Source organism: Microcebus murinus, chromosome 7 (genome assembly GCF_040939455.1).
Source record: "Microcebus murinus isolate Inina chromosome 7, M.murinus_Inina_mat1.0, whole genome shotgun sequence".
Lineage (NCBI taxonomy): Eukaryota > Metazoa > Chordata > Mammalia > Primates > Cheirogaleidae > Microcebus > Microcebus murinus.
Window position 1 is genome coordinate 77,294,624 of NC_134110.1, and position 26,889 is coordinate 77,321,512.

Sequence of the window (26,889 nt, forward strand, 5' to 3'; positions counted from 1 at the left end):
TAAGAGGATCTGTATCGAGAAAAAATTCTTCAAAGCTATCCCAAACTTTCTCTAGAAGTTGTACATCTTTACCTATTAATTGAGATACAATGCAAGTTCTTCTACCTTTTATCTAGGGTTTGCATGTATCCCCATTATTGATCACCTCTCTAGGTCGTTAACCTCTCTTTAGAACACTATTGTTTGTTTTTCAGCATCCATGCTCTATTCTCCCTTCCTAACAGTTTTCTGGTTTTACTTCAGATATCCATCTCCATGCCCCATGTAACCCATATATTTTATATAAAGCTGATTCAAAGTTCCCAACTTCAAGATTAAACCCCGGTTGACTTAAAACAGTAAATATATTCTATTCCCCTGACCACAGTCACTGGCGTGTTATTGGGCATGTGACTTAAACAGTTAAATCAGGATAAATCTCAGGACTCTTGGTTGGAATATTCAGACACAAGTTCTTTCTCCCACTAGACCAAACAGGGAAACACATATAGCTGAATACTACTAGCAGCCCTCCTACATTCATGAGGCTAATTAGCCTAACATCACAGAAAGCAAAACAGAACCATTAAGTCTTGCAATTTCCCAATCCTAAAATCTGTCCTACTTCTGGATTTTCAGGTAATTGAGCCAATAAATTTTCTTATTAATTTTTCGGCGAGTTTGAGCCATAGTTTCTACTACTTATGCCCCCAAAGCATACTATCTAATTCAAAGCCTGGTATTAAAATGTGAAATGGCCTGAGAGAAGCAGGGTTCAGGGCAATATCCCAGGCTGAGTAGTTGGCCATCCTGATTATGGGGTTGGGGAAAAAAAATGTTAGTATAACTGTTAACTATTGTAAGGGGAAAGAAATAGCCTCTCTTCACAAACACTGCATTTTCCAAAAGAGAATAGTATCCTCTCTCTTAAGGCCGTCTCTAATAGTTCATGTGTGATGGTGACTTGGCCAATTTTCTGAACTGGCACTACTCAGTAAGAATTTTGGAGAATATTGATGGCTCCAATAGCTTGTTCACGATATCCTGAGGACATAACTTTTTTTCCTCTGCTCTGGGTTTTATCTTCCATTTCAGGACAAAATACAAATCTTATTTGTCACCTAGTTGCATAGTTTTAACTCTATGTATATACCTATATCTACACCCATAGCCATAGCCATACCTCTACAATATACACATCCACATACACGTGCATGTCTATACCTATATATATTTACATATACATATCTATATCTATGCATATGGCTATGTAAGTGTATACATCCAGCTACACACATAATAGAGTCCTGCATTGCTTAACAATGGGGATATGCTCTGAGAAATGTGTCATTAGACAATGTCATCATTGTGCAAACATCATGGAGTATACTGACACAAACCTAGATGGCATAGCCTACTACATACCTAGGCTATACAATATAGTCTATTGCTCCTAGGCTACAAATCTGTACATGCTACTGTACTGAATTCTAAAGGCAATTGTAACACGTAAGTATTTGTACATTTAAACATATCTAAACTTAAAAAGGTAATGTGTTGCATTATGACAGCTACAACATCACTAAGCAATAGGAGTTTTTCAGCTCCATTATAATATTATGGGACAATGGTCACATACGCAGTCCATCATTGACTGAAGCATTGTTACGCAGCACATGAGTATACTATATTGTTATAACATTAGAATTATTATAACAATTAAATAGGTTAATATATGTAGATGCTCAATAAATAATTGTTGAGTGAATAAAACATTCCTGTAACATTTTAAGTTCTCAATAAAGGCTAGGCATTATTATTTGTATTTATTGTAGTATAGGTAGAAACAACAGAAAATCCTAACTTAAGCTTGCTTATCAATAGGAAATTTATTACCTCAGGTAATTTCAAGTCCAGCAGCAGTGTAGACTCTAGGTACAGTAAATCAAAGGCTCAATGATATCATCCAGATGCTTTAACCCTCTTCACTGCTATCTTCATGTTGGCTTCACCGCAAAGTGATTCCCTGGCCATTGCAAGATACCTGTTCATGTCAGTCAGGACCCTGTGGTTCCTTGTTCATATGCAATGAAGAGAAGAGAATATTTTCCCCCAAGCGTAAGAAATAAGCCTTCCCTTCCCTTGACCTTTCTCTTGGCTCCCTATGTATTAATAGTAAGCAGCCCAAAGTGGCTCTGTCCAACTTAAGAAGAAAGATATTTTTTAGAGGATATTGACTAGTTCATAGAAATTCCAGAACACTTGGGGACAATGCAGCCAGAAACAAAACTTAAAACCAAACCACAAAACTAGTCTTGTGAGGATGCAGCTACCACTAAATATTAGACCTTTTACCTCAGACAACAACATGGCAGACATGAGAAACAGTTCATCTGATTAGCAATGCCTAGGGCATGTATATATACGTTAGTTTCAAGGGAGGCTGAGAAACCAACCATGGGGCAATTTAGCATTTTATAGTGGGAAATGGGCTCTGACTTTTTACCAAGTTTTATAGGACAGGAATTCTCTAGAGTTGTTACAGGAATTTCTGCTAACTCAGCCACCCTCATGGTAAGGTGCACCCTGAAGAAAAAAGACTATGGACAAAACTGAAAGGGCTGACTCACCAAACTCTGTAACATTCCAGGATTCAAGTAAAAGTGAAAGAAGCTTCTCCATTTCAATTGGCAGAGGACTGCTGCACTGTGGGTCTCTGGTTCACTGGAGGCAGGTAGTATCACTGGAAGATCTCCAGCTTGCATCCATGGTGTCAGAGTTTAACTCAAGAGACTGCATGATTAATCTCTGTTAGGGCAAAGGCTAGTGTACAGCTGTCAAAGCAAGCAGTGACTCAGCCAGCAGCTAAGGCAGTGACAGCAGCTCATCCAGCAATAGAGACAGGGAGCAACAACCAGAACAGATTCCCTGAGGTACTGAATATACCCCTTGGGGACACCAAGAATACTTAGAAAAGAGAAAAATGTACGAGAGACTAGAATTCCTTAACGAGGAAGTTAGAGTTTGAAATGAGCAGGAATTGAATACTAATGTTAAAAACCCAATGTTTCAGAGACATATGGATCACATGGATGATCAGAGAAACATCTGGCATCTTATTTCCAGGAATTGGAGCTTTTAGAAGGAAAAGGGAGCATTTGTGTTAACTAGTTTCCTTTTTTCTCCTGTGGAACATGTGAGGCAGCTTTCCTGGAATGCTCAGCCACCAGATTTTTGCAAGGTTGTTTTCTTCTAAATATTAAAATCTCAGCCATCAAGACATATTCTCAGACACACTTTACTTGGTGCTCCAATCTACAATCACTTAACTTCCCTCAGTTCCAGCCATTCTTATCATATTACTCTATTCTCTATTGTATTGTCTTCAAAGAATATAAATCTAGCTAAATTCTTAAAACTTATTTCTATTGTTTATTAACCATCCCTACATAAACATTCACCATGAGAAGAGTGACCTGACGTATCTTGTTACTGGTAAATTCCTGCAGGTTTAGAACAATAACTGGCACATATGGTAGGCGCTCAACAAATATTTGTTGAGTGAGTATTAACATCTGGCTCCTCACAGAGCTGAGGCCATTTGATACATCATATAAAAATTCAAATTTTATGTCTACAAGTTTTTATTTCAATTCCAATAACATTGTTTCTTATTATTAAACAACTTCCATATAATAGTCTTTATACCTCTCTGCCTGGAAGACTCCTTTACCCAATTACATCCCTTATCTCCTCTCCAGAAACATACCTCACCTGGTTACTCCTTCCCAATCTATCCAGTTGATCCAGTCTTTCAACATGGAAAATGAAACCAATGAGACATCAGAACTAATACCAGAGAGTCAATCAGAATAATAGAAAAGCTAGAGACAGAACAGGCACAGGATAACATGTTTATCAAGACAAATATTTTCACGAGCCAAAGCTAGGATGCATAAACTATGCTAGAACTAGCTAATGGGCAAAGTGAAAGAAGAAAGAGTGAAATTGTTTGAGCTAGATACTATGTGTATTAAATGGCATGAAGAACTCAGTTCCTGGAACTGAGTCCAAAGACTCGGTTTTCAGTCAACATCTTGCCAACAATGGCTCTTTGAAGGTCGAGGCTCCACCTACTGCAGCGATGGAGAGAGAGTTTATGGTGGAGAGGGAATCTGAGCATGAGTTTTGGAGATAGAACTGGGCTTGAGTCTCAACTGTGCCACAGAAGATAACATCTCAGAATAACTCCCTCATAAAAAAAAAAAAAAACAAGCTAATCAACCTCTCAGCAAATCAATTTGTGAAATATCAACTATAATGATAGCACTATCTCATGGGATTATTGTAAGGATTAAATAAATTAATGCAATGTGTTAACTAACTTTATTCTGGTAATCATTTCACAATCTACACAAATATCAAATCATGTTGTACATCTTAAATTTATACAATTTTGTCAGTTGTATCTCAATAAAGCTGGAAAAAATAAATAAATAAAAAGCAGTAGAAAAAATTCACAGAGAGATATGGGTCAAAAAATGAATTAATTAATGGACATAAAGTCAACAACATAGTTCTCTGCTCAATTAATTGCTATTATTCAACAAATATCAATATACATTATTATTAATATTGTTTACATCTTTTTAAAGTAGCTCAGTTGCTTAGTTCACTCAGGAGATGATGATAACAGCTATTGCTCCTTTCACCACTGTACTAAGCACTTAATAAGAATGATAATCTTTATTTTTCATAATAACTGCATGAAGAAGAACTATTATTGCCACATACTGAAAATAAAAAGAGCCAGGTTAACCCAAACAAAAGACTCAGAGGTTACCCAGATGTTTAAGTCCTCCCTGAAGAGGTATCACAAGCTCCCTTAGATAGGAATCATGGTGTTGACCACAGATTGGAGATTTGCTGCCCTTCCAAGTCTCTGTTTTCTACCCGGAAACTGTTTTGTTTTGTTTTGTTTTGTTTTGTTTTGTTTTGTTTTGTTTTGTTTTGAAAGGGTCTCTAACAAACTGGGATGTTGAAACTCCTGGCACTGGGAACTCAGAGCAGACTAAATTCTCCACATACACCCCAGGAGTTAAGTAAATCTCAAACTAACTTAAGACTTAAATGTACAATAATGTCTGATTCATTAGTCTGCTTAGTTTCAGAAGTTTTGCTTAATTGGACTTAATTCCAACTGAGGGAAGTGGGAAGATATAATATTACTGATGAGATTTGATTTGAAGTAGACTTGAAGGATAAGCAGTACCTTATCTCTCTCTTTCCATCTGTACCCTAACACACTCCCTTCATTCCAATCAGGTTGGTCTCCTAACTGTCCCACAATATCCCATACTCGGCTATGTCCTCTCTCAAGTCTTTCACTTTGCTTGGTGTTCCCTGCCTTACTCCTTTACTTATTCAATTTTTACTGACCCTTGAAGGGCCCATGCAGTACCTTCCTCGTATGTAAAATCCTTGAAGCTATCTCAGGTATCAAATGCTAATTGAGAACACACCAGAGGCTAGACATATTAGAAAGTTGAAAGACACATAGGACACAACAGAGTGAAGTGCTCAGGAAATGGTGTCTTATTGTGTGTAGTGAGAAATTTGCTAGTTTGAGAGACAAGGATTAATTGGCTCTGTGACTTCAAAAAGATCATCAAGCCTCTGTTTTCCTCAGGATTCTTAGCTATAAAATGGACGCTTTTCCTCATGATCATTATGCTTCCTTTCAGTTCTAAGATTATGACTCTAATTTTGAAGAATAATTTGATCTCTTTGTTATGTTTCTGGTAGGATTTCCATACATGCTTTCCTTATGCTATGTGAAGAGTGGAAAATCAGTAATCAGTGGTTGCAGTATTGAAGAACGTCATCTCTGTGCCATTATAAATATCATATAATTCCTACCCTGGGTTTAGAAAATTGCACAGGTCACAGCTTCATTGAAATAAAGTCAGCTGTCATGTTGCCCTGTTAATACTTTGGTCACCTCCCATTACTCTAAGAATAGATCATTTGTGGTTCTTTCTCTGGACTCACAATTTCATGACAGTGAGAAAACAGAGAGCAGGAGGAGTACTGAATATTAAGATTAAGTAAAACTCCTATGGAAAACACTATACATGAATTAGGGAATCTATGAAACTAAACCAAGCAGTCCCCAGGTTATGGACAGCCTAACTAACAGCATTCCATACTTACAAATTGGGCTTCCAAGGCTTCCCATGAGGGTAATTTATAATTAAATAATTAACTTAATAATTCAGAAACTAGTTTCTTCGATACATGTAAACAAATCCACAACACGTAAGCGGTTCACTGGTGTAGCATCTTTACATTATCGACTAGTGTCATAATAAGAGAAGCAGCTAATAGAAACACAAAATGAAAAATAAGAAGATCCAGAACCAAGAAAGTTTATAACAAAAGTATTAGCTGAAGCCTTTCATGCCACTGAAGCAAGATTTGCTAAGTTTGAGGAGCAAGATCCTAACATTGAGCAGTTTGCAAAAGTTTACCATGCACTTAGGGAGAACATCAGCTGCTACAAGGCCATTTATGATGAAGAAAAAGACTGCAAACAACCCTCAATACCTTTTTCAAGAAACAGACCTTAGTGGTAAGCTCCCCTCCTCCTGGAACAGAATCAAATCCTGATTCTCCAGCACCTACTCCATCCTTTCCAGCATCATCTCCATCATCAACTTCTGATCAATATTAGCCTGGCTTCTTGCCTCAAAAATGCCCCTCGAGTAAGCAAGATATTGATGCAAAATTAGGTGTGTTAACCTTTAATATTCTTTTTTGAAATTTCTCCTATCTTCTATCTAAACTTTTTATATAAGTTTCTTTTTGTGTTCTGTTTGTTTGAATTAAAAGAAATAGCACAATAGTTTCTGCAACTTATTATTACAGTATAGGGGTATTATTATTACAATAGTACACTGTATTATTGTTACCACATATGAGCCACTATAGTATTATTATTATTATTATCATTATTATTACTGTACATGCACTGTTCATCAGGGATCTGAGTCACATACAAATTCAACCCAAAGTTGTTCTCAGGAACGTATCTTGTCTGTAACCGGAGGACTGTCTATAATTAATGAGGGAGTTATTTTTATATTACTTTAGGTATAAATTATTGAGAAGTTGCTTTTTATGTTAGAAACAGACAACAGATTATGAAATATCATACTTTGTTTTAAGATCTTAAATTATGAATTGTTGACAGCTATTTGCAAAACCTAAGAAGGCATTTTATCAGCATCTACTATTCATTTTCAGTTCACCTATTCCGATTTGCTGCATTAGTTGTATTTTTTGGTTTTAAGTAAAAGAACCAACTCTGGATAGATTTATTCAGAAATCTATCTATTGAAAGAACACTAGGTTATCTCATGGTGTCCAAGGAAAATTCTAACAGGAGAAGAGACCAGATCAATTCCAGGACCTTAGCAGTGGAACTTCATGGACTTTAGTTTCCTTTACTTTTACTCTAGTTCCTATGACTTCCAACCTGTGTCTTTACCCTCATCCCAAATTTTAATTCCTAGTAAAGAGCATCTGTTGGACACAACTTGAGTCATATGTCCTCCTTGGGCACAGCACAATCAACTATGACAAAAAAGCCTTTGTTAAAAGAGTGACCTATTACAAACATAGTCACTGGGGGTTTGGCCTTGTAGAAGAGACCAATTTTCAAGAAGGGGTAAATGTTTGGATCTAGGAAACCACCTCAAGAAATGTGCTTTGTACAAACATCTTGGTTACATAAAATAAAAAAAAAAAATGTGCTTTGCACATTTGCACATGCTTTCTTCTACTGTAGTTTTTACCTTCTTCTCCCCCTCCTGTGTTATCAATATCTATTTATCATTGTATAAAGTTATATCATGCCCTGCTAGGAGTATAGGAATGGAAAGTTTAATTTTCCTTTGCTCCCTAGATATTGGACTATCAGGTATTCCTCATGACAGGTCTCTTTTGCTATCACCTGCTGCCCTATCCACAAATGAGGGGCATATTCCAAAACTCCTTTTTATCTTTCCTTTTCTTTCTTACTCCAATTTACTTGTAGAATTCAAGGATACAATTGCCATCTCAAGGCTAAGACTGCCAAGTCTATCCTGAAACTATTTATGTTTTAGTCCACTGTTTCTGTATGATTCTTTTTTTTGTTGTTGTTTCATTCACACTGAAAGAACATCTCTCAAACCAAAACCATTATTATGCCACAAACCAGATTATCCTCCTACATTCATTCTGAGATTATCACTATCAGTTTTTCCCAGTCTTGGGACTGCTCCAAAGCCTTAGAAATCATGGAATGATTTTTAAATTAAATTGTACAATTCTAATAATGAGCAGGCCTGCAGACTGATCTGAATCTTGGAATTTGACTATCAAAGAACAGCTTTCCTGATAACTTTATCGGACTTCAGATGCGCAGGTCTAACAAGCCCAATAATCATTTGGGATAAATGCTTCCCAGGTGGTAAAAAAACACTAAAGAATTTCAGGTGTTTTCTACCAATGTAAAGTTCTGAATTATGTAGGACGGATCTGCTACAGTGTAGTGATCTATCTTCCTACTCTTGGAATCGATTGTCATCCTTTAAAGCACTGCTAATTCTGGAAAACAATCTATAACCAATTAGAATCAGCCCAAACTACAAGTCCCATGACGAAAAGCAGGAGCCCAGAACAATGTCGACCGTAGTTCCTCCTGGGAATCGTAGTCTTCTTATTACCTGTCAGGTAAACTAGGTATCGTAGCTTCCGTTTCGCAAAAGTTCTCTTGGAAAAATAAAGCTAGTGCAGGTAATGTCGGTTTCCAGCCATAGGACTAAATTTAAACTCTCTACCAGATTGCTGGGGCGGGACAACTCCAGTCCGCGCCTCCGGGACCCGGCGCCCTCGACGTGACGTCACTTCCGGGAGGGGCGTCCCAGGCTCGCCCCTCCTTCCTCCTCGCGGGGAGCCTGGGCCCGACGGCCCGGCAGAGGCGGGGAGTAGCTGCTTTAGAGGCGGAGGGTCATGTGGAAGCGTCTCGGTGCTGTGGGAGGAGGCGAAAAGCTGCAGTTAAGGAGAGTCACCGTCACCGGGAAGCGCGCTCGAACGGGATCGCAGAGTGGGCTGAGGTAGGGACAGGGTGGCGGGCGCCGTCCCGGGCTCTCGCGCGGGTGACACCTGCACCCACCGTGGCTGGCAGGCGGCTAGAGGCTCCGGGGGAGGGTAGAGGAGCGCCTCAGGAGTCTCTCCCACCTCTGGCCAGAGGCAGGCCGCCACCGACCCCGCCGTGTGTCTGAGAGTCTCTGGCCGCTCACCTGGCGGTGTAGGCGGTAGGATCTCTGGGCCCCTGGGAGCCCCGGGAGCGGTAGGTCTCACCGCCCAAAGTGCCAGGGCCCCTTGGCCCGCGCTGAACCTTACCTTCCTAGAGTCGAGCTGCGACTGGGACTTTCCTCTTGCCACCCCCTTCTCTCGCCCCCCGGGTTGCTTAGAGTCGGGCCACCTCACCTGCTCGAGGTTTTCCAAGGTGAGACTGAGATGATTGCCCTGGGAGCATCTCCACGCAAGGGCAACTGTGAGGACGCTCCTAATGAGCACAACACATTTTTCTTAATAATTAAAGCTTGAGTAGCGTTCACTGCTTTGGACGTCAGTGATTATTATACTGATATGCGACCTCCCCACAGCCCAGAGGCTTCAGGTAGTGGAGTGGCAAAGGGCAGGTAGATCACACAGGCCTTGAGAAGGTTGAGGTTTCAGACTTATTTACTTCTTTTTTGGGAGGCCATCAGGCGGAACCGAGCAGCGGTGAATCAGCAGCTCAAGTTTCTTGAATCTTTGATAATGGGGAGGTTGCCCAGAGCCACGTGCTGAGTTAAAAATCTTTTTTCAGCATCTTTCCAAGTCCAGATGACTGGTTTCTTACCTTTCTCACTAGTAGAGTGTCGTGGATGAAGTTGAGCAGGCAGACCTGTTATTGTTATGTGTAGTCTTGTCATTTTGTTGGTCTGTAGTTACTACAGTTTCTTATGTTTAGACCATTTTCTCTTTGTATGATTATGATATTCTTCTGATACAAGATATACTTGTATCCTTTGTATACTTGTGTCCTTTGGTAACAGATTATTGAGTATGAGTTGTAAAGATTTGTTAAGCACCATCAGTCTATTGCAACGCAGAATTAATGATGAGCTGAAACCTGAAGAACAGTTAAACTTTTATTCATCTAATTTTGTTGGATATAAGTTTAATGTTCATTGAGTTTTATTGGATTTACGTGATCAAGTTTATTTTAAAAATACTTTAAATCCTGGAATCCTGGGTTCTATAAAATGTAGCTTTAGGGGCAGTTGATATTTCTTATATCACATCTAAGCTTCTAGTTTACTGTTATTACTCTGTGTAAGCCTTGAGAGTTTCACTAATTAAATCAAATCAAAGGTAATGAAAATAATTTTCCTCCCTTTCTTTTCTCCCTCCTGTACTATATGTAGTACTTCAGGATGATAAGCATGGAATAAAGCTTAAGGAGAGTCTTCACCACTCTCTCCTACTAACTCTTTTATGTAGATAAAAACAGTTAAAACCAACTTTACAGAAATCCTTCACAAGGAAATAAAGTAGTGGAGGAGACAAATAACATGTAACATGAGGGTCAAGAAAAAGTGTGGAATAATTTTGCTGTCTTTACCTTGCCAGTGAAAGTCCTTAGAGATAATTGGGATTAAAGGAAAGGATTTGAAGTGTGTTTACATTCCAAATAAAATAATAGGAGTGTCATAAAATTGAAAAGAACATTTTATTTTCTTTTAGATCCTGCTCCAGATTAAAGACTAATCTTTAATATGTCCTTCTCATTTTTAGATAGTGAATTCCTAAGAAGAAAATAATGGATTGCATATTAGTTGTTCTCTAAATATTTGGACTCAACCGTGTTTAGGTTTGTTGCAAAGACCAAAAGAAGATGGCAACTCCTTATGTCCCAGTTCCTATGCCCATAGGAAACTCTGCTTCCAGTTTTACAACCAACAGAAATCAAAGAAGTTCTTCTTTTGGCAGTATCTCAACAAGCTCAAACTCTTCCAAAGGCCAGTTAGAAGACTCGAGTATGGGTAATTGTAAACAAACAAGTGTTCCTGATCAAATGGATAGTACTTCATCTGTCTGTAGCAGCCCCCTCATTAGGACTAAACTTACAGGTACAGATTCTTCCATTGAGTATTCTACTAGACCAAGAGAAACTGAGGAACAAAATCCTGAAACAGTGAATTGTGAAGATAGACCATCTACACCTACTATACTGGGTTATGAGGTGATGGAAGAAAGAGCTAAATTTACTGTAAGTATGGACTTCTGCTAATTAATAGTAGAAAGTGAAAGATTGGCTAACCTCTGTGTTTAAACTAGTGTTAAATTGATTAATGTAAGCCTGCACTTATAATTTCTTAAACATAAAATTCTAATGGTTTTTATACCACTAAATTCTGTCACGTTGTAATAAACTTTTGTCTTTACCTTAATGAATTTTCACAAACCAGACATACCTATGTAACTGAAACTAGCACATAGATCAAGAAACAGAATATTACTAATATCCTGAAGCACCCTATGCTCTCTGCCAGTCACCCAACACTTTTCTCATAAACTAGATTAATTTTGTCTATTTTAGTACTTTATATAAAGTACTAATTATGGAGTATATACTTTTTGGGGTTTGACTTCTTTAGCATTATGTTTGTAAGATTCAATCTTAATCTTGCATAAATTGTAGGTAGCTCATTTTTATTACCAATAATATTCATTAATGTGAATATACAAAAATTTATCCATTCTTCTGTTAAAGATCATTTGGATAATTTCCATTTAGGGGTTCTTACAAATACTACTGGTTTCAATGATTTAGTACTTGCCACTTGGTAGACACATGGATACATTTCTGTTTGGTTTCTGCCTAATAGTGAAATTGCTAGATCATATGTCTGTCTTTAGAAGATATTGATGACCAGTGTTCCAGAGTGGTTGTATCAATTTACATTCCTATAAGCAGTGTATGAGAGTTCTATCTGGTCCTTACCTTCCCAATGTGGTATTTTAATATCTTTTTCATTTTAGCTATTCTAGTGGGTATAGAGTAATAGTTCACTGTGGGTTTCATTTTAATTTTCTTAAAGGCAAATTAAAATAAAGAATTTTTTTTATTTTTTGGTCATTTGGATATAATCTCGTGAAATGTTTGTTCAAGGTTTTTGTCCATTTTTCTTTTGAAAAGTCATCTCCATTTGGATTTCTAGTTTTCTGTGCATTCTGGACCTGAGTCCTTTTCCAGCTAATATGTTTTGTGACTATCCTCTCACTGTGTCGTTTGCATTTTCAATTCCTTAATAATATACTTGATACACAAAAGTTCTTAATATAGTCCAGTTCTTTTTTCTTTTGTGGCTTGCACTTTTTGAAATCTTTGCCTACTCCAAGGTTACAAAGATACTGTCCTGTGTTTTCTTCTAAAAGCTTTATTGTTGGGCCTTTCACATTTTGATTTTTTAAACTATCTGGAATTGATTTTTGACCATGGTGTGGCTCAAGCCATTGGGGGCGGGGCAATTAATCAGGTTTTTACTTAAAAGACCACTCTTTCTCCTTTGTATTTGCAGTGTTGCCTATATCATAAATCCTGTGACCATAAATGCATGGGTCTGCTTCTGTGTTTTATTTTTCCATCCTTTACTAATTTTACACTGTCCTAATTAGAAAAGTTTTTGTAATAGGTCTTGATACCTAGTAGTTTGAGTACTCTAATTTTGGTAGTGTTCTTCAGTATTGCCTTGGGTATTCTTGGCCATTTTCATTGTTAAATCTGTAGATTAATCTAGGGAGAACTGAAATCTTTGTAATACTCAGTCTTCAAATCTATGAACCTAGTCGATTGACTTAATTCTTTAATTTCATCTAACAATGTTTTGGTGTTTTCAGTGCAGAGATCTTACATCTTTTGGTTAGATTTATTTCTGGATATGGATATTGTTTGATATTTTTATAAGAGATATGTTTTTGTTTTGTTTTCTAATTGTTCATTGCTAATTTATATACTTTAACCTTGTAGATTTATTTATTATGTATGTTGACCTATATAGTTTTATATATTGAGTGACCTGGCTGAGTCACTTATTATTTCCAAGAGCTTGTTGTTTTAGATTTTCTTACAGTAAAGTTTTTATGTTTACTTCAATGTTTCATACTGTACATTTATGACAGAATGGGAGGACCGCCAAGAAAAACCTGTTGAGATAATTTATGAAAAGACATTCTTTAAAATTAAGTTATCATAAGACTGGTGATATGGGAAATCTGTATGGAATTGTCTTTTTTTGAGAGCAGTTTTAGAAATTATAATAAACTGAAGGAATGAGCATTTGTTGAGGCGATGCTGTGGTCTGAATGTGTGTTCTCTTAAAATTCATATGTTGAAGCCCTAACCTACAAGGTGATGGTATTAAGAGGTAGGGCTTTGGGAAATGATTAGGTCATAGGGGCAAAGCCCTCATGGATAGGATTAATGCTCTTATAAAAGAAGCTCCAGAGAGCTCCTTTGCCCCTTCCACATGTGAGGACACAAATATGAGGTGTCATCTGTAAACCAGAGAGCTGGCCCTCACCAGGCACCAAATCTGCTGATGTCTTGATCTTGGACTTCTCAGTCTCTAGAAGTGTGAGAAATAAATTTCTGCTACCCAGTTTATGATATTTTGTTACAGCAGCCGTAACAGACTAAGACAGGTGATATATGCAAAAATGCAAGTATGTAGCCAAATTTAAGACACTGTATAAAAATATAAAGTCTTTCAAGACACTATAAATGATGTGAAATTTGTCTTATTCACTTATTCATTAACTCAACATTTTTTGATTACCTGTTATGTATCAGGTAATCTGTTGCAACTATTCTGGGTAATAATGGTACAGCAACTTGAATGAATGAATAATAGATAAGTAAATAAAAAGACTGCTGATATGTCACATGGTGTTAAGTACTATAGATAGGTGAAAGAAGGAAGGAAGGAAGAGAGAGTTTCCATGGAACAGGTTGGGATTTAAATAGTGTTGTCAGGGCCTCACAGAAGAGATATTATTGCTAACAGGGAATGAGCCAGGAGACTATCTGAGGAAAGAACTTTCCACACAGATGGGTCAACTACAAAGATTCTTATAGCTGACAGCAGAGTAAGCAATGTGGAGAAATACATGAAATGAGATGACAAGTAAATGTATGGGGCACACAGATCACATACAGCGTGAGGCTATTTTAAGGACTTGGGATTTACTCTGCATGAGATGAGAATCCTTGAGAAGTTGTGCTTGTTGTTGTTATTATTTTAGAGATGGGGTCTTGTTCTGTCACCCAGGCTAGAGTACAGTGGCAGGATCATAGCTCACTGCAGACTCCAGGTCCTGTACTCAAATGATCTTCCCACCTCAGCCGCCTGAGTAGCTGGGACTACAGGGGCACCCCACCATGCCCAGCTAATTTTTTTTTTAAAATGTGGTAAAGATGAGATCTTGCTATGTTGCCCAGGCTGGTTTCGAACTCCTGGCCTTAAGCAATACTCCCTATTCAGCCTCCAAGAGTACTGGGAGTACAGGCTTGAGCCACTGTGCCCAGCCAGAAAAGGTTTCCAAAAGAAGAGTCCTATGATCTGTTTTAAAAAGTTCATTCTGGCTGATGAATTAAGACTAGATTTGGGGGAGCAAAGAGTAGAAGCAGGAAGCAGATGGTAGGTTCTTGCAGTGATCCAAGGGAGACGTGATGGTGGTAGGAACTAGGGTAGTGGAGGAAGTCCTGAGAAATGATCAGATTCTGGATCTATTTTGAAGGTAAAGCCAAAGATTAGGATTCGTTTTGGTACATGGAGGATTTGAAATGTCTATTAGATATTGAAAGGGAGATGTCAGGTATGTGAATGTGTACACATATCTATAGGGTGTGTGTATGTATATATATGTTGAGTTTAGGGAAGAGATCTGAGCTGAAGATACAAACTTAGAAGTCTGAGTTTGTAAAATAATTTTTCCTAGATATTTTCCTTTGACTTGATCTTATAACTTATAAGAAAATAGCTTATAACTTATAAGAACATATTAGGACCAGCTGTTGATTTGGTGATCTATAAAATGTCAAGTCTTTGAAAAAGGTGTTTAAAAACAAAAAGTCAGTGGGATGGGTGATGAGTAGGATCAGGAGGAGGCATAAGATGGGTTTCTTCAATTGGTAATGTTTTGTCTCTTGCTCATGGTACTATTAATAGTTACGTGGGTGTGTTCACTTTGTGAAAATTTGTCAAGTTGTATGCTTTTGATTTGTGCATTTTTCTGTATATATTTTATAATTAAAAACAAGGACTTAGATAGTAAGTTTCAAATAAAAAGTAGAAACAACTACTATTAGAAACATAGAGAAGGGAATGATCAGTACCATACATAAAGTTTTCATTGAAAGCACTACTTAACATGTAGAAAGATAGAGCACTTTTTAGAAAAGATAAAACACAAAAGTCTGTACTTTTATCTTTCCTAGAGAAACAGGAGTGTTCAGGGACCGCATTGGAGAATAGCTTAGTTAGAAGGGAGTTCATTTTCTAAAACAGGAAAATAAAGTTGACATGGATTATTTTCAGATAAACCTAATTATTATATGAAGTGAACTTTTATCATACATGAGTCATTCATACTGAAAAGTTTTTTGAGGTCGATTTTCTCCTTTGTTTTAATGAATGACTCCTAAAAAGAATATTTCTTTTGTATCCCCATTGCAACTTTCTTATTAATAGATCAGGACTCTCTGCAGGCTTTAAAGGGTATCTACTTATCTTGTTCCCCACCCTCATATGTTACAAAGATAAATTACTTGTTTTTTACTCCAAACCTAAAGGATTTGTCCATTTTTGCTGATTCTCCCCCTTAAGAACTGAAAGAGGAGTCTGTGTGGGAGAAAAATCAAATGGTAAGGATGATCTACAGTCCCTAGATAGTTGTCTTTAGAGCAGCACTGTCCAGTACAAGTATAACATGAGCCACAAATGTGAATCACATTTATAATTGTAAATTTTCTATAAGCCACATTAAAAAAAACTAAAAGAAACAGTTGAAATTATTTTTAATAATATATTTTATTCAACATAATATATGCAAAATATTATTTCACCATGTAATCAATATTTAACTTTTTAAATAAAAAACATTTACATCTTTTTCACACCAAGTTTTTGAAATCCAATGTGTATTTTGTACTCACAGCACATCTCAATTTGGATTAGTCTCATTTTAAATGTTCGTGTGTGGCTCAAACACAGCTCTAAGGCTGCAATTGAAAATTACTGCACAGCAGACATCAAGAAAAGAAGTTAACTCTTTTTAAGAGAATTTCACTCATTTAGGAGATATTTATTGAGTACTTCATATGTACTATGCATTTAGCCTAGCCCAAAATACTGTACCAAAAGTTACTACATATTTCTCTGAGATTTTTCTCAATAATACTCCTCATAATAAATTCTAAAATTATATTTACAAAACAATAGAATCTACTTTTTTCGTATGTGCTTTTTAAAATATGTTGACTTGAACCAAATTTTTCTTTTCAATAGCTTAGATAATTGTACATAATTACAGAAATGTAAACTTTCATCTAGTATGAGGGGGTTTTTTTCAGGCTCATATGTCATTCTTGAAGATAAAACAACATTGAACTTATTTGAAAACTTTGCTTGATAGCTAATGAGTTTAAAAATTGTGTGGAATAAAAGTGGCTATTTTTCAAAGCTTCTCCAAGCATGATTCTTTTATCAATTTTAGAATATGGTGATATAAAACATATTTTGGAAGCTGATGAATTCATTATAATTAATGTGCACAGAAAAAAAACTTTCATCTCAAATTTGTTATATTTCTTACGACAAAAATCTTGTTGCCAGCATTGATTATTTGTACTTTTGATGATCTAAATGATTTTTGATATTTTTTAACATAATGTTATAGTCTGGGTTATCAAGTCAAAGTTTTAAAAATATTTTTAAAAGTTTTAAAAATTAAAAGTTTGAATTTGTACCTATCTTTTATGTGTGTGTATATATATATATATTTCTCTCTGTCTGTCTCTCTTTTTTTCTATCTCTCTGCATAGGTATATAAAATACTAGTAAAGAAAACCCCAGAAGAAAGCTGGGTAGTTTTCAGAAGATACACTGACTTCTCTAGGCTTAATGACAAAGTAAGTACTTTAATAAATCCAAACTTACATTTCAATTTTGAATTATTATGCTTCCTACACTTCTGCTGTATTTGGATTATTTTCTTTGTTAATTGAGTCAATTCAAATTTTTGCTAGTTCATAAGAAAAAAAAAATCTCTTTCCTTAATAGCTTTAAATCCCATCTTTACAAATAATTTCATTTTTGTGGGAAAAATAAAATTATTTTTGGTGTAAAAATGTGATACTTTAAAATTATTAACAAAAATATGATTATGTAATCTTATGTATTTGAAGAAGATATATATAATGCGATCCCTTAACTTATAAAATTATATATGACTACAAGAGAATAAACAAAAGAATATTTTTAACATGTTGTATTAATTTTCTTTTGCTGCATAACAAATTACAACAAACTTTGTTGCTTAAAATAACACCTATTTATAATTTAGTGGTTTGGATGGGTTCATCTGGGTTTGCTGCTTAGAATCAAACAAGGTCAAAATCAAGCTGTTGGCTGGGCTGAGTCTCTTATCTGGAGACTCTGGGGAAGAGTCAGCTTCCAAGCTCATTCAGGTTGTTGGCAGAATTTAGTTTCTCGAAGTTGTAAGGCCAAGGTCTCTCTGTTCCTTTGCTGGTTGTCAGCCAGAGATCATTCTTACCTCATAGAGAATGCTCTCCAGTCCTTGCACATGGCCCCTCCATCTTCAAAGCCAGCAACAGTGGTCCAAGTGCTTCTTGTGCTTTGAATCTCCAACTTTCTCTTCTGCCAGCAGCCAGAGAAAACACTCTAGTCTAAAGGGCTCCAGTGATAAGATAAAGCCCACCCAGATAATCTCCCTATTTTAAGAGCAACTGATTAGTATTAATAACTTTAATTACAGCTGTAAAATCTCTTTTGCTGTGTAACATAGTAACATAACCAAAATTATAGAACCACCACCAGAGGCAGAGGTCATGAGGCCATCTAGGATTCTGTCTACTGCACATATGAAACGGCGGATAATAATAAACCTCAATGTATTAAGAACCTTTAAAATTAATGTAAAAAATGAGCCCAAATGTAAAAGATACAAGTACTATGAACAGAGTAATTCACAAAGAAATATAAATGACCAATATATCTCGAAAACATTTAATATCACAAGTACACCAAGAAAAAATAAACTATTTTTCATCTGTCAAATTACCAGACATTTAAATGGTATTATGCAGCATTGGAAGTAAGAGTCTTCCTAGAGTACACCCTAACATTTTGCATAATTTGACACAATAATCTCGTTTCTAGGATTTATTCTATATAAGCAGTCATGAATATGGGAAAGACATAGTTCTGAGGATACTTATTACAGTGTTTTATATATTGTTTAGTTTCTCTTACTTTGTTTTTAATAGTTAAAAATTGGAAGTAACCTAAATTTCTAAAAGTGAGGAATTAAGTAAATTACAGTTAGGCTATAATACAAAAGAGCTGAGCTGCTTCCAGAGCTAGAGGAAAACCAGATGGGGTCAAGGTGGGTGGGGAGGACATTTTGGAAACCAAAAGAAAGACCTTTTTTCCAAAAGAAGTAAGTGGTTTATGGTGTTTTGAGAGGCCAAGTAAGATGATCTTAGAACATGCAGAAATTACTCCCCATTTTCAACAGGTGTTCAGTATAGAAAGCCATATTGGTCCTGTTCTCTCCCATTTGCCACTTTTTCTGTCCTCCCTTAAAATACTTGAAACTTCTAAAGTTAGTACATTCTTATAATGTTTGGTGGTGGGAAACCCATGTAACTTTGCAAGTATCTAGCTGCCAAAAAGTTTCTGCCACTCTGAAAACCTCAGTTTAAATAAAAAAGTAAAATGTAGATTGCTAAGTTACTTTATCCTTTTTAAAGTGTGGTTGAGTCACACTGCTCTGTCCTCAGCTGATTTGCCCTCAACATGTGGTTCATAAGTGGCATTCTGAGATTGCCTTTCACTGTCTTTGGTGATTTTTTTCATTTCTCTCCTTTGTTGGATCTTGTTTTCTCTATCCCTTATCTTCCTCTTTCTTTGAAGTATTTAATTGTGGGACAGTTCCTTCTTTTCTGTGGGAAAATTTTTAAGGGAAAAAAATCTATATATTTGGACATATGACACTTAAATTGTGAAGCTTAAGATTAATAAAAAATGACAAATTTCTTCCTGACATTTATTATTTTATTTTCATTACGGACACATTAAATAACAAAGCTCCAAAGCCAAAAATATCACATCTTGAAGTCAAATCAGGGTTTTCAGTTATACAAGTTATTTTCTGGTTTTTGCCTTATTTATTTTATCTTCACATATTTCTAGAAATACAAAGTTATAATTTACATTTTTATTTAATATTTTACCCTGCGCATTTTTCCCTTTTGCTAGCTTTTCTTGTACTTACAATATTTAGTCTTATATTTAAGTATAGAAATGAAAATGTACATGGATTCATTTCATTTATTTTTTGAGCATATATTAACTGCTTATTATGTAGCAGGCACTATGCTAGACATTAAGGATGCAACTATGACTGAGGCATAATAATTGTAGTGTAATAAAATGATTCTCTATCTTAATTACACTTTGGACTCCCCTGAAAAGCTTCTTAAAATTAAAATTTTAAATTAAAATTACAGTGCTCAGGCTTTACTCCAACTAATTAAATCCTAATTTGTCAGAGGTAGGACACAGTCATTAATATCTCTTAAAACTCCTTGGGTGATTCCAATATGCAGCCAAAATTTAGAATCACTGGTCTAGTAGGAGAGCCAAATTAAATAAGCACTATTTACATTGTGATAAATGTCATTAAAAAAATAAATTCATGATTTGACGATGTGTAACAGATTGTCTTTTCAAAAAAAAAAAAATGACCACAGCAATATCTGCAGTCCCATATGCTCTTCCAGACTCTTGCCACTACCCATCAAGAGGTAGAATTTATTTCCCCACCACTTGAACCCAGATGAGCTTGTGACTACTTGAACCAATAGAGGACAGTGAAAATGATGCTGTGTTTTCACTCCTATTTGGGAGCTAAATATTAAAAACAATTGATTTCATGGAAACAGTAGAATGATGGTTACCAGAAGCTGGGAAAGGTAGCAGGAAGAGGGGGATAAAGTGGGCATGATTAATTGGTACAAAAATAAAGTTAAATAGATAGAATAAACAATATTTGATAGCACAACAAATGACTATAATCAACAATAAGTTAGATATGCTTTAAAATAACTAAAAGAGTGGAATTGGAATCTTCCTAACACAAAGAAATTATAAATGCCTGAGCTTATGGCATTTATCCCCAACTATCCTTATTTTATTAACACACATTATATGCATGTATCAAAACATCACATGTATCCTATAAAGATACACAACTCTTATGTACCCATAATAATAAAAAATAAAATTTTAAAAGAAGAATGTGATGCTATGTGACTTTCAAGGCTAGATTACAAGAAGTATACAGTTTCATTCTGGCTTTCTCTTTTGAGATGCTCCCTTTTGAGTCCAGCCTCCATGCTATGAGAAATTCCAGGACACCTGGAAAGGCTAATGTTAGGCTTGTGGCTCACAGTCCCAGCTAAGGTCTTACCTGGCAACTAGCATCATCCGTACATGTGAGTGAGTGATCTTCAGGTAGTTCTAGCTCCCAGCCTTCAAGTCTTCCAGCTGAGTCCCCAGTTCATTGTAGACTGGAGATAAGTCATCCTCATGGTACCCCATATATGAATTACTGGCCCACAGAATTCATAAGCTTTAATCGTTATTTTATACCACTGAGTTTTCAGGTAATTTGTTACACATAGTAATTTGAACAGAATGTATAAAGGGAGACTTAACCTAGCTTAGAAGGTTGAGAGTGTCTTCCCTAAGAAAGTAAGATTTAAACCAAATATGCAAATGGATCATAAACCAAAATATGAAAGTTAAAGCTATAAACATCTAGGAAAAATATAAAAGAAAATCTTTGCAGCCTTAGAGTGAGCAAAAATTTCTTATGATCTAAAAAAGCCTAAACCATAAAAGAAACAGTGGATGAATTAGATAACTTAAAAGGTCTGTTAAGACTGTTAAATTGAAAAGTCAAGCCACAGCTGGGAGAAGATATTTGTGATATATATCTTACAAAGGACTTGTATCTGGAATCTAGAAAGAACTCTTGTAACTTAATGATAAAAAGGCAACCCAATTTTTTTAAAAGACAGGGTCAAAAGATTTAAACAGATAATTCACGAAAGAAGATATATGCAAATACAAATAAACCAATGAGAAGATATTCAACATCATTTGTCAAGAGAGGAATGTAAATTACAGCCACAATGAAATGGTACTGTACACCCACTGGAATACCTAACATTGAAAAAAAGAAGAATGCCAAGTTTTGGCAAGGATGTGGAAAGACTAGAACTCCAATGTATACAGAACTGGTAGAAATAAAGAAATAAAACATGGGATAAAAACCCTATCTGAATTTGATTCTTCTATTTTGAGCTTATTTCATGAATATATAGTCAACAGGATAGATTTTGTAAAATTGATATAATGGAGTTAAATATTATATTTGTTGTTTTCTTCTTTTTCAGTTAAAAGAGATGTTTCCAGGCTTTCGGTTAGCACTTCCACCAAAACGCTGGTTTAAAGATAATTACAATGCCGACTTTTTAGAAGATAGACAATTAGGATTACAAGCGTTTCTTCAAAATTTAATAGCTCACAAGGACATTGCTAACTGGTATGTAAAAAATTGAAATAAGATATTATAAAAGCAAACCAACAACTGGCTTTCATAACTAAAGAATAAATCTAGGACTGTAAGCACAAAAATGTAGTGTAGGATTATAATTTCTTATTCTCTCTGATAAAGCACTACATGGGATTTTCTTGCTTTCTTTCAATAAGGACTTTATTTGACATTTAATTTTTATCAAAGTTTATTTTAAAAAGTCTATAGAGTGAAAAATTCAGCATGTCATGTACTAAAACCACCCAATGGTAAACTTGATTTTAATATTTAGTATTTTAGCAATAATTTAAACAAAATAGTTCACATATTAGTAAATGTTTGGTTAATATGACACTCTATAATTTTAAGGTAATATTGTTTGTATTTCTCTAAAATAATGCAAAGCTATGAAAATTGTGGAGTTGGCTTAATTTATATAAAAGGTGGAGTAAAAATACCAAAAAAAATTTAAAAAGAGAATGGAGCTATCAGCATTTTTTACTTCTGAATATATTTAAAAGAAAATTGCTTAATGATTTAATATCAGCTGGGTATCTAATTTTGGAACATAGATAATCAGATAAATTAGAATTGTTCTGAAAAAAAAAATAGCATTTACAGTGCAACAATAACATATTATAGATACCTGTGCCTGTAACTGTCTTTAGCAGTTTTTTTGTTTGTTTGTTTGTTTGTTTTGAGACAGAGTCTCACTTTGTTGCCCAGGCTAGAGTGAGTGCCGTGGCGTCAGCCTAGCTCACAGCAACCTCAATCTCCTGGGCACAAGCAATCCTGCTGCCTCAAGCAATCCTGCTGCCTCAGCCTCCCGAGTAGCTGGGACTACAGGCATGTGCCACCATGCCCGGCTAATTTTTTTTCTGTATATATTAGTTGGCCAATTAATTTCTTTCTATTTATAGTAGAGACGTCTTGCTCAGGCTGGTTTCGAATTCCTGAGCTCAAACGATCCACCTGCCTTGGCCTCCCAGACAGCTAGGATTACAGGCGTGAGCCACCGCGCCTGGCCAGTCTTTAGCAGTTTTTCACATGAGGAGGCAAATAATTAAGAAAACCATCCATCTAACTTTATCGACATCTTTTTCTCAGTCTTTATGTATATCACCTTTTTTCTGCATAACACGCACATACTATACATAATACATCTTGCTTTTTATGTGTGCTACCTAAGCTTGATAAATTCTCAAGATCCCTGCCCATACCCCCTCATTTTTTTTCTCTTAATGAAATACTACAAACTAGATACACCCTTCTCTCTACTCCAGATTCATATATGCAGTTGCCTCCTCAACATCTTTTTCAGATATCTCAGTTACCTCAAACCTAAAAACACACTTGAAATTTAGTCTCCAGACTTTTTGCCGCCAGCTCTCATCATTGTCTACCCAAAATCTAAGTCATTCTTGACACATCCCACACTACCCTTATCCCTTCCCTCGCCTTTTAACTGCCACTCAAATCTGTCTACTTTTCTCCATCCTTGCCATGACCACCCTAGTCTAAGCAGTTATCTCTCACCTCAGTTACTATAGAAGCTTACCCTCTGGTCTTCCCCATCCACTCTTATTTCTCTTGCCCCTTAGAGCCACAGTGATCTTTTGTGATGCAGTTTGACTAAGTCATTTTTTTCTAGTCCCTGTCTACCTGCCTGTTTTTCTAACCTCAAGTTTTGCTATTCCTTCCCATTCTTTTTACATTTGCTATGTTGGTCTTCTTTTAATTCTCTAAAATCACCTTGTTCCTTTGTCCCTTGGAGCCTTGAAATATGCTATTTCCTGAAAAGACAAACTTTTACACTACTACCCCACCCAGCCATGACCTAGGTAACTGATACATCCTTTAGATTTCAACACAAACTTCACTTCTATCGGTAACTGGCCTCATGGCTGACCCCTTACCCACCACCACCACCACACCAGAGACTAGGTCAGCTCTCCCACAGTGTCTTTACCTGCCCTTCTCAACCAGTTCTGAGAATCAGCTCCTAATGCTTTAAGACACCCATTGTGTGTAATGAATTAACTTCTTTCCTATATTTCTAGGATGATATTAGCTATGTACCAATCCTAAGAGAAAATAATCACTTAAATAATTTTCAGTAGGATTGAATTCTCTTATGGAATCCCACCTCAGAAAGGCTGGTTGGCACTTTCATAACACTTCAGAATGTAATTATTTCTGTGATTACTTGTGTTTCTTCCACCAGATTGTAAGATATGTAACAAGTCCTGTGGCTATTCTATTCACCGTTAAATGTCCAATGCTTAGCAGAGTGCTAACACAGTTGATTCTTAATAAGTACATCTTGAATGAATGACAAAACTGCTGTACTGCTTATTAGAAAAAGACTGAAGTAAATATGACAGTGATTATGTGGTTTAGGTGGTGGAAACATGGGTGCTTCCTACTTTTCTATACGTTTTTATCTCTCAAAATATAAAGAAAAAAGATTAGTGTTAATTCAGACGCACAAAGCAGGAATAAAAACCAACAAACACTGAAATCATAGAGAAAGACTTTGAAGAAAATATTCTGTACCATAAAAAAGACTTTTACCACTAAGAAGTTAACATATCCTATCCCTTTTCTCTGTCCATTATTTAGTAAACTTTTATGTCTCTTTATTCAAAATATTGTTGTGAATTAAAATCAAATTTATTCTGTAAATAACTATCCTCTATTTTTATCTAATGAAATATTAAATAATATGAGCCACATTAACTTATTTTATGATTTCTTTATTAAATAGTGAAAGTGTATCTTAGTTGAAATATTCAGATGAATCTTCTTTTTTAATTATTGATAATCTTAGTTGCTAAGGTGGACATTACTAGGGCCATTCGATATCCTGTCATTTCTAAAACTGGTTAGCTGAAGAACAGTGCTAAAAGTCTTGTTCAATTCATAAAGAGGCATTTCAGGGAAAGAAAAGTTTCTTGGCCAAATAAGTTGGGGAAAGGTTTCATTTGATATCTCTAGAATATTAAAGATCTAAGAAATCTTGCATGAAAGAATCCAGTGTGCCTCACATTTATTTGCCTACCCACTTTTGTCAGATCATCAGACATTTAGGGAATGCAGTAAGATACCTTCAACTGAATTCAAAATAGGGTACTTATGTCTTGGCACCCACTATCTTGTTTAAGGATAAATAGCAATTTTTATTTCACAATGTAAGAGGTTTCCTAATAACGTATTATTTAAGACATGAGTAGGGGAAGAAGAGCAAGGAGTATTCATCTATATCATAAGCATTTGCTGTGCATCATGCTAAGAAGGGTATTGGAAAAGAAAGGATAAACTCGTCTTAAAATTCATTTAGAGAAATCAGGCTTCTGTTTGAACAAAATAAGACCATTTATGAATTGCTACTTGATATGATACAGATTATGAAAGTAACAGAAACCAAGAGAAGAGGGAGATCAATGCTGTTTGCAATGATCCAGCAATACTAGAAGTAGGATTTGAGAACCTGGAAGGCTTGATTAAGATTATAGGTAGGAAAATGGATATGAGTCAGAACCAAATAATTAGAAGATACGTAGAAAGTCTAAGGTTGCCAGATAGCTTTAATGGATTGAAGGTCGATACATTAAAACTGGCATAATATTTTCCTACATTTTTTTTGAGATTATATCTTCTCACCCCTCAGTACTCTTCCTTCTGTGAAATAAACACCTAATTTTCAATGTGTCATGGGCTGAATTATGGCAGTGATTCTGTCATCAGTGTTATTACTACTATTTTACTGCACAGCCAGGATTTTAACCATCTCTGCAGTCTAAATTCAAATAGTAGTTGGGTCATAAGGTTGTTCACCAGACAATAGTTTGATTGTATCTAAAACTGTAAGGGAAGAATAAAAGAAGATCCTTTAATTTTTTATAACTTAAAAGGAAGAGGGGAAATCCCTTCTAAGGGAGAAAAAAAGAAAGATAAAATTCCAGCATTTCTTTATAAAAGCATAAAACTGCATTTAAGAATCACTATATAAAGCATCAATTACCTGTTAGGATGCATGTTAGCATTCTGTTACAGCTGCAATGGCAGCTTAGAAAAAAATCACTATCTTTAGATGGCCAAATAAGTATTTGATATTAATTGGTTATACATCAATATTGTTTATTAATTGTTCTTTCACTCTCCTTTCTCATAGCCATAGCATCTTACAACACAATTATTTCCTAACTTTCATGTTGGCTAAGAGCTTGTCATTACACAATGAACAGCTCTTAATGTTACAACTTCTCCAACTATAACAAAGCAGAAGTGAAAGAAAATAAGAACTGAAAGGATATTAAGGACTATTGGTTTGAATGTTTTAAGAGAATATTATTTCAGATGCATTTAGAAAATACAAAGTAAGGGTACAGATTAACAATGTTAATATTTCCAACGTAAAAGAATTTACTAGAGATTTTATCTGTTCAATAAATATTTATTTAGAGCTTACTATAAGATGTGACTACACATGGATGAATTAGATCCCATTTTCAAAAAACTGGTAGGAAGAACACACTCTCCAAAAAATCATAATGGATAAAGAGATCCCTTTTAGAAGAGGAAAAGATAGAGAACTTTTTACCGGGAGAATTAGATAAGGCTTTCCAGAGGGTAGTATTTGAGTTGCACTTTAAAAATTTAGTGATACTTGGATCAGCAAAAAGAAGATGAAGAACTTTCTCGATGAGAGGGAATATCATAATCAAAATGCAGAAGTAAGAAGGTGCAGGTCCTATACTAGGAACAACATGCAATTCAGTTTATCAAAGTGAGGGGTATACAAAGATAGTCTTGTATTTGCACAATCTGTCATAGTTAAGATGTAGTTATTTATTGTTTTACGCTGTGTTAAGCTACTTGGAAATCATTACATTATTAATCAGC

At 35.6% G+C, this 26,889-nt stretch overlaps 1 protein-coding gene and 1 long non-coding RNA gene across 5 annotated transcripts in view; one reads left to right on the top strand and one right to left on the bottom strand.

Annotated features, from left to right (window-relative positions):
- Window positions 1-1,748: 1,748 nt before the first annotated feature.
- LOC105857572 (uncharacterized) lies at window positions 1,749-8,903 on the bottom strand. The gene is made up of 3 exons (XR_001147745.3): window positions 8,751-8,903; window positions 6,604-6,738; window positions 1,749-2,772 (listed from the first exon to the last, which is right to left on the bottom strand). It is a non-coding gene; the product is annotated as an uncharacterized LOC105857572 (long non-coding RNA).
- A 44-nt stretch (window positions 8,904-8,947) lies between these two features.
- Window positions 8,948-26,889, top strand: part of SNX16 (sorting nexin 16) — a 47,894-nt gene continuing 29,952 nt past the window's right edge. For 2 of the 4 annotated variants that reach the window (XM_012739999.2, XM_012740002.3), the window contains exons 1-4: window positions 8,948-9,140; window positions 10,873-11,347; window positions 17,183-17,269; window positions 21,845-21,993. In XM_012739999.2, the coding sequence (XP_012595453.2) occupies window positions 10,973-11,347; window positions 17,183-17,269; window positions 21,845-21,993 (611 nt within the window). In that variant the 5' untranslated portion in view covers window positions 8,948-9,140; window positions 10,873-10,972. The other 2 variants (XM_012740000.2, XM_012740001.2) reach the window with 2 other exon arrangements.